The sequence below is a fragment of the Ciconia boyciana genome, chromosome 3 (genome assembly GCF_034638445.1).
Source record: "Ciconia boyciana chromosome 3, ASM3463844v1, whole genome shotgun sequence".
Classification (NCBI taxonomy): Eukaryota; Metazoa; Chordata; class Aves; order Ciconiiformes; family Ciconiidae; genus Ciconia; species Ciconia boyciana.
Genome location: NC_132936.1, coordinates 109373170 through 109390959, shown reverse-complemented (window position 1 = coordinate 109390959; position 17790 = coordinate 109373170). Strand labels below are relative to the sequence as shown.

Below are 17790 nucleotides of genomic sequence, written 5' to 3'. Positions count from 1 at the left end.
ACATCACTGACTTCTGCAAGTAATGTAACAACACTGAAAAGAAATGCATCTGTCAGGGTTCAGGGGCTTACATTTGCTTGCAGTCTCAAACACACACATTATTTTCATGGGACAGTGCTCTGTATAGAAGAGTGACATGCAAGCAAACCTGTATCCCACGTCTGCTGACTTGGTCCTCTTGCTGCTGTGTCTGGCTTTGCCATTCCAACTGTCCACATCATAGCAGCTAGGAGAAAGAGAGAAAGAAATCAGCTGCATAAAACATGGGTCACTAAGGCTCAGAGGAGCTAAGTATTTAGCTTTCCCTAAAAATATAAACCCTTGCCCCTGTAAATGCTTTTAAAACACTCACTCTTAGCTGAGTTTCCCTAGGCACTTAGAAGGCAAGTGGGAGAAAATTAAGGCAGTACATCCATTCAGTTTTTAAGAAAGTCCCAGAGCACCAATAGCTAAGAGTCAGTGTAGTCTTCTCTGTAGGCTAAAGAAAGCAAAAATCCAGAACTAGGGTCCTCATCTCCTTTGTTTTCTTCCTGGCTTCTGACTCTTCTCTTCAAAAACAATTGCCCAGGAAATGATGGTAGTACAAAAGGTAACCAGAGGTTAACTTAAACAGCTTATTCCTCATGTTCTGCTAAAGGTAAAGCACACAAGCAAGGGATATGCAGGAGCTGTCAGAGTGCCAGTTTTCTCTCTGCCTGTTTGTTTTGGTTCTTTCCTGTCAAAATATTGGCTATTTCTGTTTTGATTCCAAGAACAACTGAAGGGTGTTTGGGGGTTTATTCTTGAGATGGATCCCTAAATTAAAAAGGAATACAAACCATTCTGAAATCAGTGGAGGGAACTCAAATCAGCTGTTTATTTAAGTGTGCCTCAGTCTTCCTGTTTTTATAGAAGCTAAACTAAACAAAATAAGCCAAGGCAAACACAGTGCCTGCTTTTCCACTACAAGCTCAGCCAAGGTGATGTTTTTGCATCTAGAGAGAGCCACAGAATGTGGTCTTGCAATGGAGACACTGACATTCTGCACAAGAACTTGTTGTTCAGTATTTATTATTTGTTGAATTGCATTCTCCTTTAGACAAACTCTTGTTTGTTAACTAAAACATGTGAGGGACTTCATCTAGATTGTCTCAGGTCAGTATAACAGAATCTCCAGTAAAAGGGAGGTCAGCTGAAGCCAACAGCAGCTCTGCTTGGAACATATAAAAGCGTTTATATAACATTAAATGCTTGAAAAAAAAAGATCAATCAGGTTGTAGGCATCCTCAACTTAGCACCCAACATTTGGAAATACCCATTCATCTTACAAGTGATGTAGTGAAGAAGTCACTGACGTCCATGAAGCACTTGAGTCCATGTCCTGTGAGTGTTGAGTCACCTGCCTTCCAACTATCTTGATCTTAAGCACATGTATACCTTTGTGGATGAGGGCACCGGACACCGTCATAGTTAAATAGCCCAAGAAAGCCAGGGAAGAGATGACTGATTTTGTCTGCAATACTTCAGTAGAGCCCTTTACAAAGCAAGCAGCCACACAAGGAACAATAAAGCAAATATATTCTAAGCACTGCCATCTGTACAGTGCACAGAGCAAGAAAGGGGCTTGGCTTCCACAGGAAGAGTGGAACCTCATCACACGTTTAAAGTGTGTCTATAAAGCGTATGCATAAGCAATAAGTGTATTGAGTGAGCATCATCTAACCACAGAACTCTGCAAACACTACTGTCCATCTAACACAGGTTTTTGTATGCAGAACAAAGGGGCATGTTCCACACTGTATTCACAAAAGGATGAATCTACTTTTGAACATTTCAGCTTCACAAGGCAAATGTGGGCTCCCTTTGGCTAATCAGAGTTAGCACCACTGTAACTGATAAACAAGGCTGCCTACAAATGGTCTGTTCCAGGGCATAAATGTGCACCAATCTTAGGGCAAGGAAGTAACTAAAATAGTGCTCTTTGGTTTGACACAGAAATAGGTTGCGAGTTTAATCTGGTTAAAAACATTAACATTCTAATCTTACTCACAGGAATATATTAATGCAGGAAAAATGGGCTCATTTCTCTCCTGTGCAGTTTCTACCAGCATTCTCAGTGGCCCCTTGGGACAGAGAACAGCCATCAGATCTGCAAAGATAAAAGGGCCAGACAATCTCATCTCAAACTATCATGCATATTTTACATTCTTTATCTTTAAAAAGCTATTCTCACCTCAAAATTACATCTATCGATATTAACTGGATGATTTCCTGAGTGGCAGTTTCTGCCACTTTGCATAACTCTAGCTGTTCTAGTCCCTGAAGATGTTGTTCACTTAAAATACCATCCCCCAGGCTTAATGTAATAAGAGTTTTCATCGTGCTAATCCTATAAAAAGTCTCTTGAGAATATCACATTATTTCTTTGAAAGTAGATGACAGCATTACATCAAGGTGTTAAATTTAATTAGAGGACTGGGGGTACTTTGTTCAGGTTCCACAATCCATCGCTATGTACGCTGATTCTATGTTTCACACGAATGAAGGCTTTTGGTCCAGTTCCTCTTTGCCTACCCTCTCTCCTCCGTCAGAGCTCCTCACCAATCTGAATGTTACCTCCCAGCTGCCTCTTGTTCTGCAGGTTCTCTTGAAACTTCTAGCTCATACCAAAATCCATGGTCTCTCAATAACCGTAAACAAAACGTGCAAGACTATCAGGTTGCTACTGATAGAAATCCAACCACCCCTACCATGCAGTCAGATATGGTTCAGTACTTCCCTGACTTGGTGTTCCACTTTGACAGACATAACAGGGGTACAGTACATGAACAAGTTAGCAAGAGACAAGCCAGGGAGTCAACTTAATTGCCCATCTGCCTCTTTCTAAAGCTGTTAGCACCATAAAATTGTTTTTTGAATGACATACACAGTCCTGAGATTGCCTCACAGTAACCTCTCCGTGAGCCACACCTTGAGAGTCACAACCCAGACTTACCGTAGATGGAGATTGCACCTAGAATCACCCATGCTGACCACTCAGGTAGATATTTAATGAAAACCAGTGCCATCAGAGCACTGATCATAATGAGATATGCTTGCTGGAGCTGCAAGGGACCTTTCCAGTGTATGCAAATCATTCCAACAGCTCCAAAATTCCAGATGACTAAGAACAGAGTGGGGTAATCCATGGCTACGTTGTATGTCTTCAATACTTCACTGGAATACAACAAGAAAATTTAGCTAAGCAATAAAAGTAACTGACACGCAAAGCATCCTACTAGCTGTAGTTAAACAAGCCTCCTACTACACCAGGAGGAAGCAGGACAGAAGCAGCTCTCATCATGAAGGAGGAACCTGCCTTGCAGCCAATTGCTGCTCTTAGCTCTCTGTTCCTCCTGCAGGAGATGGACGTGCTGTGTGCACAGACAAGCACCACAGAGCCTTAGTCCTGAGGTCAACAGTGATTCCAAGGGTTTCAGCAGGCAGGATTTCAAGTCTTAACTGAACATAGGCCTGCAGCTACATGACCATCTACAGCAAAGAAGTCATGTAAGAGTCATCCCACCAGATGCATGATGCTCACAGTTAAAGATGAAAAGTTTTAAACAAATGTCACCAGCAAGTCAAAAGCTTGGTTCTACCTGAGCTGGGCACTAAGGGAATGAGCTTGAAACAATGTAGTCTGAGAAAAAGGCAAGACAAATCAGAGAACCAACTCAGCACATAAAGTTCCTTTCCACTTGCTTCTCAACGTATAATTCGGGGCCTCTGTACCACAAGGTTCAGCCTATTCATTTCATGCTCATGGTATCACTTCCCAGTGATTTTTGTAGAGTAGTAGGCACTGTAAAAATCAGGCATTGCCTATTAAAGACCTCATTTTCTATTTTTTTTAAAAAATAAAGCTATCTTTCTAACAATTTTTAAACCTCCATTTGGAGAAGGGGAGACTTTCCTTTCTTTGTTCAAGTTGTGGATTTTCTGCAAAGAGGGGAAGGAGCCCTGAACTGCCAGGTTACCTGCACCATTCCCACTTACCCGAGATATATGTAGGTAAAGAGGAAGAGCAGCATCAAAGAGGACAGGATGAGCCAGCCATGGATGAACTATCAAGGGCAAGAAGAGACAGTGATTGAAGAGGCTGTTCCCCCTCGTGCAGGTCGCAGCGCTGCATGCACTATTGACAGAGCTTCCTATTGTCCAACAGTCTCCTCCTTCACTCCTCCTCCAGCTTCCAAAGACCCTGTCTTCCCCACTGCCAGTGAGGGAGGAGGGACAGCCAGTTGCTTCCAGTTCTCCCAAACTCTTATATTTCATATTCTATCCCTTGGTGTTTGTTTTTGTTGGTTTGGTTGGGGTTTTTTAGTCTTTTTCCTATCCATTTCCATGGGTATCCATACTGGCTCCTAGCTTAGACAGGTAAGCACATTCTCTCTGCTTGGTGGGGAGGAGGAGAGGTTTGCCCAAGCCTGTACAATAAATCCATCTCAAGGGACAAATTTAAAAAGCAGCAGTGGGCAGTGCTCAAATGCTGGGCTGGTACCACATACAACAACTCTCTGGGCACTACAAAACTTGAATGTGCCTTCCCCTCCAAGCTTTGTCCCCTTCCACCAAAGCTCCACAGGCAGGAAGAATACTACTTCCCACAAAGCTTGTCTGAAACTTCTTAAGAGAAGGCATTCGCAGTAAATGGTACAATTTAGTCCATAAGTGCAAACTGCAAAACTTATTGATCCGATGGAGAAGACTCAGACCTCACTAACACAAAGTAGCAGGCCTTGTTTTTAAGAGCCTACCATTAGTGCCAAAACAACAGCAAAGCATATTCGGGACACAGTTCTACCACCCCTGACAAAGGCTTCTGTACAATATGATTCTTGCTATGACTAAGATGTGGACTAGCCAGTGCAGTGCCTGTATTTCTCACTGACACGCAAGCCCCACTTGAACTCAAGTTCACAGCATATAGGTGGAAAAGGCTCTGGCATGAATGCTTTACCTTGTAACAGCGATATTTATAGAGCAGAACTAGGAACACGGTCATTACAACGATAACACTGATCATTATGATGGTGTTCAACACTGAGTTCAAGAGACGCTGGCCCACAGACGGGGTATCCTCACTGAAAGGGGTGTAGATCCTGCAGTATAAAGCAAAAGCCATATAAAGTATATATATTCTCTTTTCACTAACTGCCCCAAGATAAAACCAGACCTCTCTGTGTGTGGGAAAGAAAGGGAGGTATGACTGCCAAGGACAGCAAACATGAGATGTAGCCTCTGAAGGGGCTGGGCTCCAGTTAATTATCCACTAAAGATTAGTGGTCTCTATCAAAAGCACATTCCTACAGAGAAGCTGTTGCTGGCAGAGCTCTAAACAAAGAGACCTAGAGTATAAGTGACTTCATTTAAGTTTAGTAACTTCTCTCCAGGCCATGAATTTTTATTGCATGCTCTGGACCCTCTCCATGATAACTATAAAGATACATCCCAGGTGCTGTCCTGAAAGGGGGGGACCCTTTTCTTTCCACACTTGGTAGGAGAGCCTTGGACTCTTTTATCCCTTCTCACCACCACCCCCCCCCCATTTTGTTTCCTTTGGTTCAGTTCAAGGGACCACAGTCCCCATTTCTCCACCCGCCATATGAAGCGCGGTCAGGAGCCCCAGCAGTGCTCTCAGGCACAGTCAGCAAGAGCTGGATGGAATTACGTATCCACACCATGAGTCTTTAGGAACCAGAAATGTCATCAGGAAATGAGACACTCATCCAAATGAACATGCTATTCCCTGATTGCTGCCAGCTAGTGGGTGAACAGACTAGGAGTTCAGCCTGGGGCTTTTATGCTGCAGTATGAAGCAACTTCATTATTACGCTGCTCACAGGCTTCGCTTAAGGTGCCCTAATGACAGTACTAATGAATCAGTATAATGCAGGTATGGAAAGACTTACACAGATTAACGTAGCATACTTTGCACTAAGATCTTTGTATGTTTACACAGCCACCTTTAGCTGTGCAAAGGTTCTCCCAACCTGCCAAGGAAGCACTCTGTGTACACAGACGTGCGTGCGTGGAACGCATGTGTAAAGCTAGGGATCCCGTGTACTCAGAGGCTGTTTTGAAGACCCCACTTACAGCTGCCCGTTTTTCTCCGTATAGAAGCGCACTGACTTTATGGTGGCGACGACAACAATCATACAAAGGGTGACAGGCACAAAGAGCATGATTACATGCTTTGCTCCATATTTCAGAGTCAGTTCTTCCTCTTCATTTTCCAAGGCGCTTTCTCTCACTGGAACACCCAAGTCAGACGTATCCCCATCAGCAATATTGTTAGGGCTACGGCCGCTACCTGTCCGCCTCTTCTGAAAAGAAATATTAGCAAATATGTAAGACCTTCTTTTCTTTGTGTTCAAAGCTTCATTCCATCATATTTCAACTTCTTCCTAATAGGAAGGTACCAGCTGAACAATACAATTAGAAATTCCATTACGAACAGGCTGCAATGGAGTTTTTAATCCAAAACCATGAATATCTAAGAACCTCTTCAAGTCCAAATGTATAGATGGACACATGCACATGAAGGGCAAGGTGCACAGAACTGACATAGAAGAAATATCATCTGAGGTGGTATAAGCTTGATCAGTTCCTCCTCCCACAGCAATGCTGTGCTTGCTTTATCCCACTGCTTTGCTGGCAGCAGGAGTAGATTCTGTTCTAACATTTGATGCATTTGACCAGAGCAGACAAAGGGTTTCTGGCAAAACAAGAAGGCTGAAAAGGATATCCTGCAAGAGTCATATATGCATCAGGTCCCGATTAAAAGCCTGTATCTTTATCAAAAGGAAGGAAAAGGGAGGTGTATATATGGAGATAAAAAGGGGGGAAAGTCACAGTGGAGGAAATAGGAACAGGCACTGCTACTGCTGGCTGAGTGAGTGACAGCAGAGAAACAACACTGGCCAAAGCCAATCCTAGAAGCCAGTCTGCTGGGAGGGATTGAGGGGTAGCAGGACTACATCTATCATCATACCCCATTTCTTCACTCCCCAGGAAGGACGCGTACCTACCCTATGTGCCTGCGCTTCCCCTGCTTCTGAGGCTTGCAGGCCATCCTGGTAGGAGGGTACTGGAGGGCTCTCTGCAGACATCAGGGATGTTCTCTCATTGCAGGGCTCCTCCTCGCTGTCCGAGTTGTTCATGAATGTGATCATTATTGCTTTCCCAAGGAGCACTCAGGAGGAGCACGGCCAAGCACTACTCAAGGCTGAGGGGACAAGCAGAGCAGAAGGAATGAGAACCAGTGAACACTGCAGTGCAAACAACTGGAAGTCTGAAGAGGAGACACACTTTCAGCAGGGAGGCTACAGCACACTCTGGAACTCCATCTCCTTCTAACAGCTGATTTAGCCTGCTGTCACCCCAGGCATGACGATCCGTTCAGTTAATGTCACAGTGACTTTTGCAGTCAGGGAGAACAGCAAAATGCAGCACCGAAGCAATTTAATACTTTTTCTTTGCCACAGCTTTCACAGTTGCTATCTCTATTTTCCCTCTCCCATTAGTACACTGTGACTTTCACAAAGGAGGTTTCTCAGTGCTTGCTGTTTGTTTTGCACAGGCCAAACAAAGCTTCACCTCAAATGTTGGCTGCCTGATAGAAAGCTAGGAGAGCTCAGCTCTTAAACAACACTCCTGCAAGCATCAACACATAGCAGAAGTTTCTTAGTAACCCAGAGCCTTGGCTTTACATAAGCCAGTAACAGTTACATGCTGTCTTCCCTGTTATGACTGTTTATTAACCAGATGAATTTCATCAGCAGTTCTTCTCTTTGCCCATGGACAAAGAGAGGTTTGTGTAGAAAGGGAAAGACCTGTCTCCTTAGGTGAGCCACTTTTTTTTTCCCTTATGTTGCCTTGTGATAAAAAGCAAAACCACTTGGATGGGCAACAACTTGGAGTATAAAAGTGGGGGCTAGAAATGTTTGGCCTCTTTCCACCTACTACTGTGCAGAAAAACAAGCAAAGCAGTAGCACAGTGCAGAGAGGAAAGGAACAGCTCTTCCTTCTAGACACCAGACAGAAGAGGTGCACTGCCCTGGATACTGCAAAACAGCCTTAAAGCCAGGATTTCACGAAGCTCTAAAGTCAGGTGGTAGGAGAATTCCTTTTAGCCATTATTAAGTCAGCTTAACAAAGCAACTGGAGTAAATAAGGATAATTCATTCACCTTTTGATTGTCAGCCACCTGTCCATAAGCAAAACCAGACCTCTAATGCATTGTTAAGCTGTAATATCTACAAGAACACCTCCTCTGCAGTATTTTACTCAAGTATCTTGCGAGAAAAAGCCTGTATGTCTCAGGAAATATATCCAACTCAGAAGAGGAAGCTGAAGAAGCCATGTGACTTGGACACAGTCACTTAAATCCAAATCATGCATTCATAGTCCAGCCAGTACACTATGCTGTCTATCAGCCAGCTTGAGAGGCCAGAGTGGATACTTTGAAGATCTGTGAGATATTCTTGCTTCTCACTAAAGAAACTGAAATTCACTTGGGAGGAAGAAAAGAGGGAGGAGTGGGAGATTCCCCTTTCTTTCACAACCTCCTCAACACATCTGGCACCTTCAAGAAATTTTAGAATGTCAACTCAATCTGCCCAAGTGAAACATTATTCAGACATCTGCTCCTCCCCTGCCTTCTCTTCAAGCCTCTTCATATCATTTTGTTCCTCTTTTAGTGATAAAAGTGGTACAGTTAGTACAGTTACGGGAAACAAAAGGGTAGCCCTCGAGCCAGGCCAGTCAGCTTCACAGTAACACTGTGTTCTTACTGAGCGAGACGCCCAACACCTGCATTCGTGTGCTTATTTCTTACAGAGCCCAAAATCTCCACTCCGGGTGCTTAAGACGTTCTTCCGACTAAATATGTGGGGGCTCATAATTTATAGTTGAGAGCCTAGATTCTGGTTCAGTATAAAGGATTTAGGCCTTCTTTAAAGAAGTTGGATACATAAAGTCATTCATTCATGACATACTTCTGGATCTGTGAACACGTTGCTATGCATGCCATGGGATCTGTGACCCACGGAATTTAAATAACTCTCAAAACCTTCTGCCCATGTCAGAGACCAGGGAAGAAATAAAGATCTACTCTCTGATAGTTTTGGACCAGTATTAGGTTCTAACAACCCAATGAAAATATTAAAGAACTGTTTCTCCCACTATTTAAGAAACTGCAACACAATTTTTGCTATATGAACGGTGCAATTCTGCAGATGATTTAGAAGGGACAGCCAATTAGCCTACTTTCAGCACCCTAATTGTGCCCACTGGAGGAGTTAAACCAATAGCAAAATCACAGTACTAATTCCTAACCTCCACGATTACATGGAAAAAGAATCTTATGTTGTAATACAGCTGTTTTTAAGCTGGACATTTTCTGTTCTTCTCCCTCAACAAGGATATGGACAAATGCAAAGCTGCAACAATACTTCTGGTCAGCAGGTGGACTCAGGCCTGAACACAGCTTTACTGTCCCTTGTTTACAAGGCTTTTGTTTCAGTGAGGGCTGACACAAACAGATCCCAACACATCTGGGATTTTACAGGAGCTCCTGTAACAACCAGCCCTCAACAAATCCTCAGGCGCTGTACTCACAGCTGCCTTAAACTGACCTAAATACGTGGTCCTGCCAAAGGGGTTGTCCCACCACCCTCAGTCTCTCCAGTGCCAACATCAGGTGCTCATCAGCTCTCTAGCTCTTTGGAAAACACAATGGGCACTTGTTTTCCTTTGCTTTCACAGAGCCAGGTTCCAGCAGCCCCAGTGCCAGTGCCCACAGGAGGAAAAGGGAGTACTGGGCCGTCCCCCTTCCAGTAGGGTCGAGCCTTACAGCGGCAAGCCCTCTGCTCACTCCCAGACAACCAGCCCACCCTCACCTCAGGCCTGCAACACCTATGGCAGCATGGCGCTTAGCCAAGCAGGGGTCTTTGACATATGGTTTGCAGAGGCAGGAACACCTGCCCTCCCCCTCTGCCCCACCGTGGACCTGGCAGGGAGTTTGTCTAATGCCACTATTTATTCATCAGAGCTGCACTTTGAACTGGCACCAAGGCTGTGCTGGCTGCCAGAGAGAGCTTTGGTTTAAGCAGTCTGTCCTTCAGGAGAGGAAGGACCAGCCTGGTCACTCTCACACCCACCTACCCAGCACGACAGCACCCCTTGGGCTGAGCAGAGCCAAAGAAGAGAAAGCCTCTGCCCTGGAGCCTTGCTTGCCAAACAGAAAGGGAGCCACAGAGCACCAGGCAACCAAGAAAGGGGTGTTATAAAGTCACACTGTTTTCTGATATCATTTCCCCGGTTAAACTAAGGGAAGGGGCCTTGCAGAAATGACTTCTGCCTCCCAAGGACACTGAGTACCCCATAATGGAAAGCATGAGAACCTTCTTTCCTACTTGTGCACATGACACCAAATATATCAGTGCATACTGACTGTGTTTTCCTCAGCTGAGCTGAAAAGGGGGAAGAACAGTTCAGGAAAGGGAAGCATGGAGGGCTGAGACAAGCACACTTCCTTTCTGGCTACAGCAACAGAAGGAGCTTTTGGGGTGGGGTGGAAATGCAAGCTGTATCTATATTCACAGAAAGCTATAGAGCATGGTCTACCCAATACAGTAAATGAAGGAGATGGACAACACATGCCACACCATCATCAAACTGACCCAGCAGGTTGCAGGGTATCAGGCAAGGTTTTCCTCTGTGGATGGATTCAAGCCATTAGGTCCCATTCAAAAATCATATGATGCTTAAGAGCCAAAAGACCAAACTCTCAAAACCGTATGGCAAAAATGAAAGGGGACAAAAACTAGGTCAGTAGTAAGTACTTCTTATAATGGAGCAGCTGAGGTGGGAATACAATGACTCCTGCTTTACAGCAGTCTTGTGAGGCCTGCGGGAGAGCAGGAGTCACCATTTCTCTCGTTCCAGATGTCCTTCATGCAAGGGACCTCTTTCCTCAACTGCGATAAGTCAGCTTTATGGATTTTGATGAAACTGGGCCAATTCACACTAACATTAGGATCTAGCCTCGGTTTGCCTTTTAATTTCATGCTGCAACATCACTGTGCTGCAAACAAATCTAAATCCTTTGCTCTGCATTTCATCCATCACAGATAATACCAGTACAATATACAACACAGAACAGCTTGCTATAGGCTGGCAGAATACTTAATAATCCACTTGAGAGTTAAAATACCTGCTTATACATATTGTTCTCTTTGATGGCAATTAGATGAAGAGAATTAGCTTTCCTTTGCTATATTTAGATGAAGGGAAAGCTTTGGGCTGACACTAACAGCCTGATGTTCCCTATGTTTCGTCTGTAGCAATCACTGCTGTTGGTAAATACAAAGAAGAAGAAAACACTTTGAAGAAATCCTAAGTGGTGTGGCCAAAATTAGGAGGAAAGATTTCCATGTTCTTGCCAATAAATAAAGCCAGAACGTGCATGCTGCTAAAATGACAGGGATCTTGGAGTACACTGTCTCAGTGGTCAAAAGAGAACTTGCAAATGCTGTTCACTTTCAGCTCCAGAATGCAAAAATAACGAAACATGAGATATTATAGGAAGTTGTAGATATTTGTAGCCCTCTTTCTCCTTTCTAGGGCACGCCAACATAGCTGAACTAGCACTACTTTCTTTTGCCCCACAAGAAAGGCACTGCGGAGCCCCAGAGGGTTATTTTGCTGGCAGAGCTGAAATCAGACCCTCCCCAAGGGTGTCAGAAGGATTATTTTGCTAGCGTTAAGCCCAAATACACTAGCAGTCAACTTCTCGTCACAGCATAAAGGTGCCACAGCCCTGCAGACCTACTTACACCAGTAAAACCCCAAAGCCTGGGTCAGACTTTGCAGGAGCAGGAGCAGCTACTCGCGTAGGTCCTAATACTGCCAGGGGCATCTGAGCCAGCAGGTGCTGGAGGTGACACACCGGGGACACCCAAGGACCCCAAGTGTTGGGGCTGGGTTCCCGCGTCCTACCCGAGGGCCTGGGGCACCGGGGGCAGCCAGCCACGGGGGTGCGGAGCCCCGGGTGGCCCCGCTCCCCCCACAGGGCCCGTTGCCAGCTGCTGGCGGGCACAGCATATGCACTGGGGCTGCGGGGCTGGGTCAGCTCCTTCGTCCGTCCAAGCGCATGGCCAGCCCAGCCACACACACAGCGGCTGGTGGAGAGAAAGAGAGACAAGAGGCACTTAAAAAAAAAAAAAAAAAAAACGACAAAAAAAACCCTGCCAGTCAGAGATTTTGCGGGAGGCCAGCAGGAGACCTTGCACCCGTGCAGGCATTTTCCCCAGCTGCCCTTTCCAATGCTTAAAAATCGGGTTGCCATTGAAGGTGTGCCAGCAGCGCTTCCAAATGAAATCCTGGATTGCAGGCAGGAATGCCACCGCCCAGGAGAAATATGCATACATATCTTTTTTTATATTTTACACATATATATACGCAAAGACATATGTAAAAATAGGTATTTTATACATACACTATATATATAATATGGACATACGTAAAAAATAGATATATATGTAGACACACACACACACACATATATTTTATATATATATATATATATATAACTTTCACCAGAACGAGCCAGCAAGGCTGCCGGACCTCCTTCCCCCCCAGCCTCTGTGCCGGGCCCCGGCGTGGAGCGAAGGGGCCTCGCACAGCTCCAGCAGCGCGGCGATCCCGAGCCCCCCCGCGAACGCCGGCCGCCGGTCAAGTCAAGTCAAGTCAGGCCCGTCCCGTCCCGTCCCGTCCCGTCCCGTCCCGTCCCGTCGGGAGAGCGGCCAGAGCCCGCGACCGACCCCGCCGGGCTGCCTGAGCCGCCGCTGTTTACCTGCTGCCGGCACGGCACGGGCTCCTCGCCGCTCCGCTCCCATTGGCTCCGGCGCACTCTGGCCCCAACTCTGACCGGGAGGGATGAGCGCGCCCGCCGATTCGCCGCAGCGGCTGTCGTTCGGCGGGTGCCCCCGCCCACTAGCCGCCATCCTCCAATGGGAGAGAAGGGTGGGAAACGGATGGCCAATAGAAAGGCGGCTCTCCCCGCCTTCTCCCTCCGGCCGTGAGGCAGCCTGTGAGGCGGCGGGCGGTGGCTGCGCCGCCATAGTGGGGCGGCTGTGGGCGGTGCTGGTGTTTGCCGGCGTTTGCCGGCGTTTGCCGGCGTTTGCCGGCTGCGAGGGGTCTCTGGGGCCGCAGCCGGCCCGGGGGGTAGGCAGGCCTGCCCGCGGGAGCGGCACCGCCCAGGAAGGAGCCGTGGCCCCTGCTAACCGGGTTCCGATGTCAGGGCTTCTCCTCTCAGCGGTACGAGGGAAGTCGGCGGCTCGGCTCGGCCGGGGCCCTCTCCTGCCGGCTGCCGTGAGGTGGCCAGGCGCTGCGATAAGTGGCTCTGTGGAAACACCAAGTGTATAGATAAGAGGAGCGAGCTGCCTGATAAGGCACCGTCAGCTTCCCCTCAAGCTTAATGACCGCATCACAGCTGGACGCATGAAATTTGCAATGCCGGGGACAGGCAATTTTAAACTAATTGCTTGAAATGCCTGGCTTTACACCCATAACTTACGTTTTTACAGACCCTGTGACTAACAGAGCCACCGGCGTTTTTAAGGCATTTAAATGCTTATCGATGGCCTTCAGTAAATGGGAAAGCTATGCGAGTGTGCAGATCCTGGTTGAAATAAAAAGGTAAGAGGGAAGCACGGAGGAGTAAATAGAGAAACCAAAGGAAATGGCCAAAGAATGGTTCTTTTGGAGTTGTGTTTGACCTGTGCTCAGCTTATACATCAGAGGGATATGTAAAGGAAAATAACAAACATTTTCACATAATTTGCTATGGGTATGGAAGTTTGTATTTTCAGAGTGTAAGCCTTTTTGTTTAAAATTAAAAAAAAAAAATGCATGACAGTAAGCAAGATAATCCTGTAGACAGATGAAACTGTTCTTCAACCGGCATACAAACCACTCCTGTGCATCTGTTGTTCCCATTGCTTTATCAAGCAACAGTTAAGTGAAATTAAGATTCTGGCAGCTCTGTAGCACTTGCTCATCATCTGTGGGGGCAGAGACACAAACTGGAGTCATGGTAAATTCCCTCTGCTGCTGTTGTTGCTTAGGAAGAACCTCAGGCACAGGCACAGGGAGTATTTACAGCAGAGCTTCACCTTCTTCTTTGCTTTGTGTCATCTGTGATGATCTTGTATACAAAAGGAACGAAGGGTAAGATGGCAATGAAGGAGTCACGAGGTACAGCAAGTGAACTGCCACGCCATGTATCATCGGACAAAATGGAATTTTTTGCAGATTCCAAATCCAAGTTGACCATCACATTCTCTTCCCCAGATTTCCTGCACAATATTGGTGACAAGTGATACACCTTCCTTATACCCGTAATCCTTATTTTGAGCCACTTTGCACACAGAAATAAGTTGCATGTAAAATTCTTCAGAGCCCTAGAGAGCTGCCTCTGAAAGCATGACCAGCTGTCCTTTGCCAAGGTAAAAGTCACTTTAGGAAAATTGGTAAACTCTGTGCTTGGCTGTGTTCTTCACTAGCAGAGTATCAGAGCTCTTTGTAACAGGTTTCTCTCAAAGGCTGTATCTATCCTTGGTCTTTGTGCTGAGCTGTTGAGTTCCTTTTCACTGGACACTTGATGCAGCTGGAGTTTTTTTTAAATGGGAATTTTTCTGATGAATTGAATCCTTCGGACATTGTACGCTCAGCTGCTTGTCAAGTTTGTTTAATATTAGGAGAAGGAGCAATTTTGATTGCACTCAGATTTTCCACAACTGACAGTAGTTTTACACCCCTTTACTTTTATGTGGAGCTTACATATCTGACACAAATTTGGGATAAGAGTAAAAATATTTATCTGTTTTAAAACATTTTACATCTTCAAAGCCAAAGCATTGACAGTCTGAACTGCGCTGCTCTTCACCTCACTGGCAGCCGGCCAGTCCCTCTGAGCCTGCCCAGAGTCAGCACTGAGCCAGCAACAAGCACGTTCCAGTGAAACCCCTGGCCTGCCATAAATCTGTGCAGGCAATAGGTAAGTTGTTCTTAGGGCCATTAAAGTCACCAGAGCTGTGTGCAGATTTCATCCATATGGAGTAATTTGCGGAGTTAGGAGCAAAGAGCAAATGTGTTTTCTTACAGGTGAACTTTCTTCATTTTTCACTAACACCCATCAGTGTCTCCCTTATTCTTTTCTCCCTCAGTTCACGCCGTTTCTACCATAGAATGGACACAGCAGTCTTCGGTAATTAATGCTTTTTCTTGCCCACTCTTCCCCTTCCCTTTTTATGCTGTTTTTCTGAATTCTAGGTTAATTTCACTGCCCTTCCTCTGGCCAGTTACGGTCAGCGGTTTATCTCTATTTACCTTTATCTCGGTAGATGCCCAGGACTTGCAAATAATTTGGTTGTATTATCAAGGCCACGTGCCCCAGAATTTTGATGCAGGTTCCCCTTTTCCTCCAAATCGTGACATTTTAAATAGTAATACCGAGTGGTTTTCATTTGCCTTCTGCTTTTTTAATCTGTCAGAAAATTTTCATTGCTAACACCTGTTTTGCTATTTTTCCCCTCAAATATCGCAGAGAAGTGGGGTTTTTTTCCACTTCCTTTTTCAAATGAAAGCTGAGACTTCAATGCAGTCCCAAGCCCTCTGAAATCAAGGCATGTGGATGTTCACCTGCATTGGGCAGCCTCTTAGGAAGCAAGCTCTCTTTGATTCAACAGCAGGTAACAGATACCCCATTCAGCATGGCCATGTGGATTTCAGAGGCTGTAAATACCTAAAGGTTGACTAAAAGCCATGCTCATAATCAGGCTGCAAGACAACAGAGATGAGTGAGTCAGGCCTTGTCCCATCCTTACTAACAGCCTTCTTCCTTAACTGCTGGGTGGGTTTTGTCTCCTTCTTCTAGGGGCTGAAGGGATGGGAACTGGTTTTACAAGCCCAGCTGGCCTTTCTCGGCAGCTTTAAAAGCTAAACTTGCAGCTTTTTTTCTCTCTTAAAAATGCTGCTCTTGAGCCCTCCCAGGGCTCTGGGAGAAAAGAAAGTTAGCATGAATTACACAGGCGTCTAGTCAGGTCTCTGGCCTGGAGTTGAGAGACAAACAAATTCCTTACTTCTTTCCGCATTCTCACTGGATCCTCCCTTTTGCTCTCGCCCTGTTGGACGTGTGCAAAGAGGAGCAGGTCTTGTGCAACCTAACAAAGGGTTTTCAGAAAAATTACATGTACCGCAGCCTTCGTGAAAGCACAAGAACTGATGGCACTGGGGCCATGGATACATGAAACCCAGCTGTAGTTCTGAGAATGCGTATTCTGCCTGCCTCCTTTGTAGTTTTTGTTGGCAAAAATCTAGCTTCACTTAATGCTCCTCTTCTGTACCCTGAAGTGGGTAATAGGAAGACAAAGAGTTGTTTCAGTCTCTCCTTCCTTGAGAGTTACCACCATACAGCTTTCAGTCAGAATGTCCCTTCACATGTTTTTTTCCTAGCTGCATCACATGCAAAGCATCTGACCTGAGAGCAGGTGAAAAGTCTCTTTGAGCAAAGCCCCGCACTGTATTCATATGGCCATCAAAAATATTTCTGCTTTTTTATCTTTAAACAGATCTGTGAAAGTCATTTCCTTGAAGGATCTCTCACAGATAATGCGAAGTGTGCCCATTCCTAGGAAAATCATGTGACAAGCCACGTCGCAGCTTTTTGACTTGGGAGATCAGTGTTTCTCATGAGAAGCAATTGTGGCCAGGCTGGTGGTTGTTCTGAAGTACACAGGGACATTCTATGGGACTGCCCTAATGTGCTCCATTTTAGTACTTAAACGTTTACAGTAGGAGATCTCAGGGAGTTTTTGGTCATAAACTGTTACAATCCTCCAAATATATCCAAGGAATTGTGACTGTTTTATTTCAGGAGGTATAAATAATACCCGGAAATAGGACTACTGACACAAATTCAAACACTGAGATGGCTTGGCTTTCAAATGGAAACAGAGACACCACCATCTGTCAAAATAACATTAAAACCTCTTATGCTTACACAGAAGATATGAATAAGGGTCAGGCCCAACATATCGGAGGTTTTATGCTAGAATAGATATACTTTCCAAGAGTCTTGCTCAGTTTATTCCACTCTGTAAGTCTGCAGTCCCTCAAGGAAAGGTCATTACTGAAAACCAAAGTAAACATCTTTCTCATAACTGAAGGAGATCTGCTCATTTGTAAGATTACTTAGCATGCAGCCAGGGCTCATGACAGAGTGCCACCTGTGGATGAGTATCATATATTGGTGTCACGCTTCTGTGTTGATTTTTAAAGAGTGATCCCACATTAGTGTATCCATGAAGCCTCAGATCCAATGTCGTGGTTTAACCCCAGCCGGCAACTGAGCCCCACCCAGCCGCTCGCTCACTCCCCCCTGGTGGGATGGGGGAGAGAATCGGAAGAGTAAAAGTGAGAAAACTCGAGGGTTGAGATAAAGACAGTTTAATAGGAAAAGCAAAAGCCGCACACGCAAGCAAAGCAAAGCAAGGAATTCCTTCACTCCTTCCCATGGGCAGGCAGGTGTTCAGCCATCTCCAGGAAAGCCGGGCTCCATGGTGCGTAATGGTCACTTGGGAAGACAAACGCCATCACTCTGAACATCACCCCTTCCTTCTTCTTCCCCCAGCTGTATATGCTGAGCATGACACCATATGGTGTGGGATATCCCTTTGGTCAGTCGGGGTCAGCTGTCCCAGC

General features: G+C 45.6%; 1 protein-coding gene and 1 long non-coding RNA gene across 10 annotated transcripts in view; one reads left to right on the top strand and one right to left on the bottom strand.

The window, feature by feature from the left end:
• Positions 1 to 13020, bottom strand: part of PSEN2 (presenilin 2) — a 28043-nt gene extending 15023 nt beyond the window's left edge. The window contains exons 1-8 of one of the 4 annotated variants that reach the window (XM_072857055.1): positions 12881 to 13020; positions 7053 to 7249; positions 6118 to 6344; positions 4982 to 5123; positions 4018 to 4085; positions 2975 to 3195; positions 2030 to 2128; positions 149 to 226 (exon numbers count right to left, since the gene is read on the bottom strand). In XM_072857055.1, the coding sequence (XP_072713156.1) occupies positions 149 to 226; positions 2030 to 2128; positions 2975 to 3195; positions 4018 to 4085; positions 4982 to 5123; positions 6118 to 6344; positions 7053 to 7196 (979 nt within the window). In that variant the 5' untranslated portion in view covers positions 7197 to 7249; positions 12881 to 13020. Of the gene's footprint in view, positions 1 to 148; positions 227 to 2029; positions 2129 to 2974; positions 3196 to 4017; positions 4086 to 4981; positions 5124 to 6117; positions 6348 to 7052; positions 7250 to 12624; positions 12738 to 12880 lie in introns of those variants that run through there. The other 3 variants (XM_072857053.1, XM_072857056.1, XM_072857054.1) reach the window with 3 other exon arrangements.
• The window catches only part of LOC140649610 (uncharacterized), a 58380-nt gene that overhangs the window by 18781 nt on the left and 21809 nt on the right, over positions 1 to 17790 (top strand). For 4 of the 6 annotated variants that reach the window (XR_012041681.1, XR_012041679.1, XR_012041676.1 and 1 more), the window contains one exon: positions 7212 to 9165. The exons of the other annotated variants lie outside the window; for them this stretch is intronic. This is a non-coding gene — a long non-coding RNA (uncharacterized lncRNA). Of the gene's footprint in view, positions 1 to 7211; positions 9166 to 17790 lie in introns of those variants that run through there. 6 annotated transcript variants of the gene reach the window in all.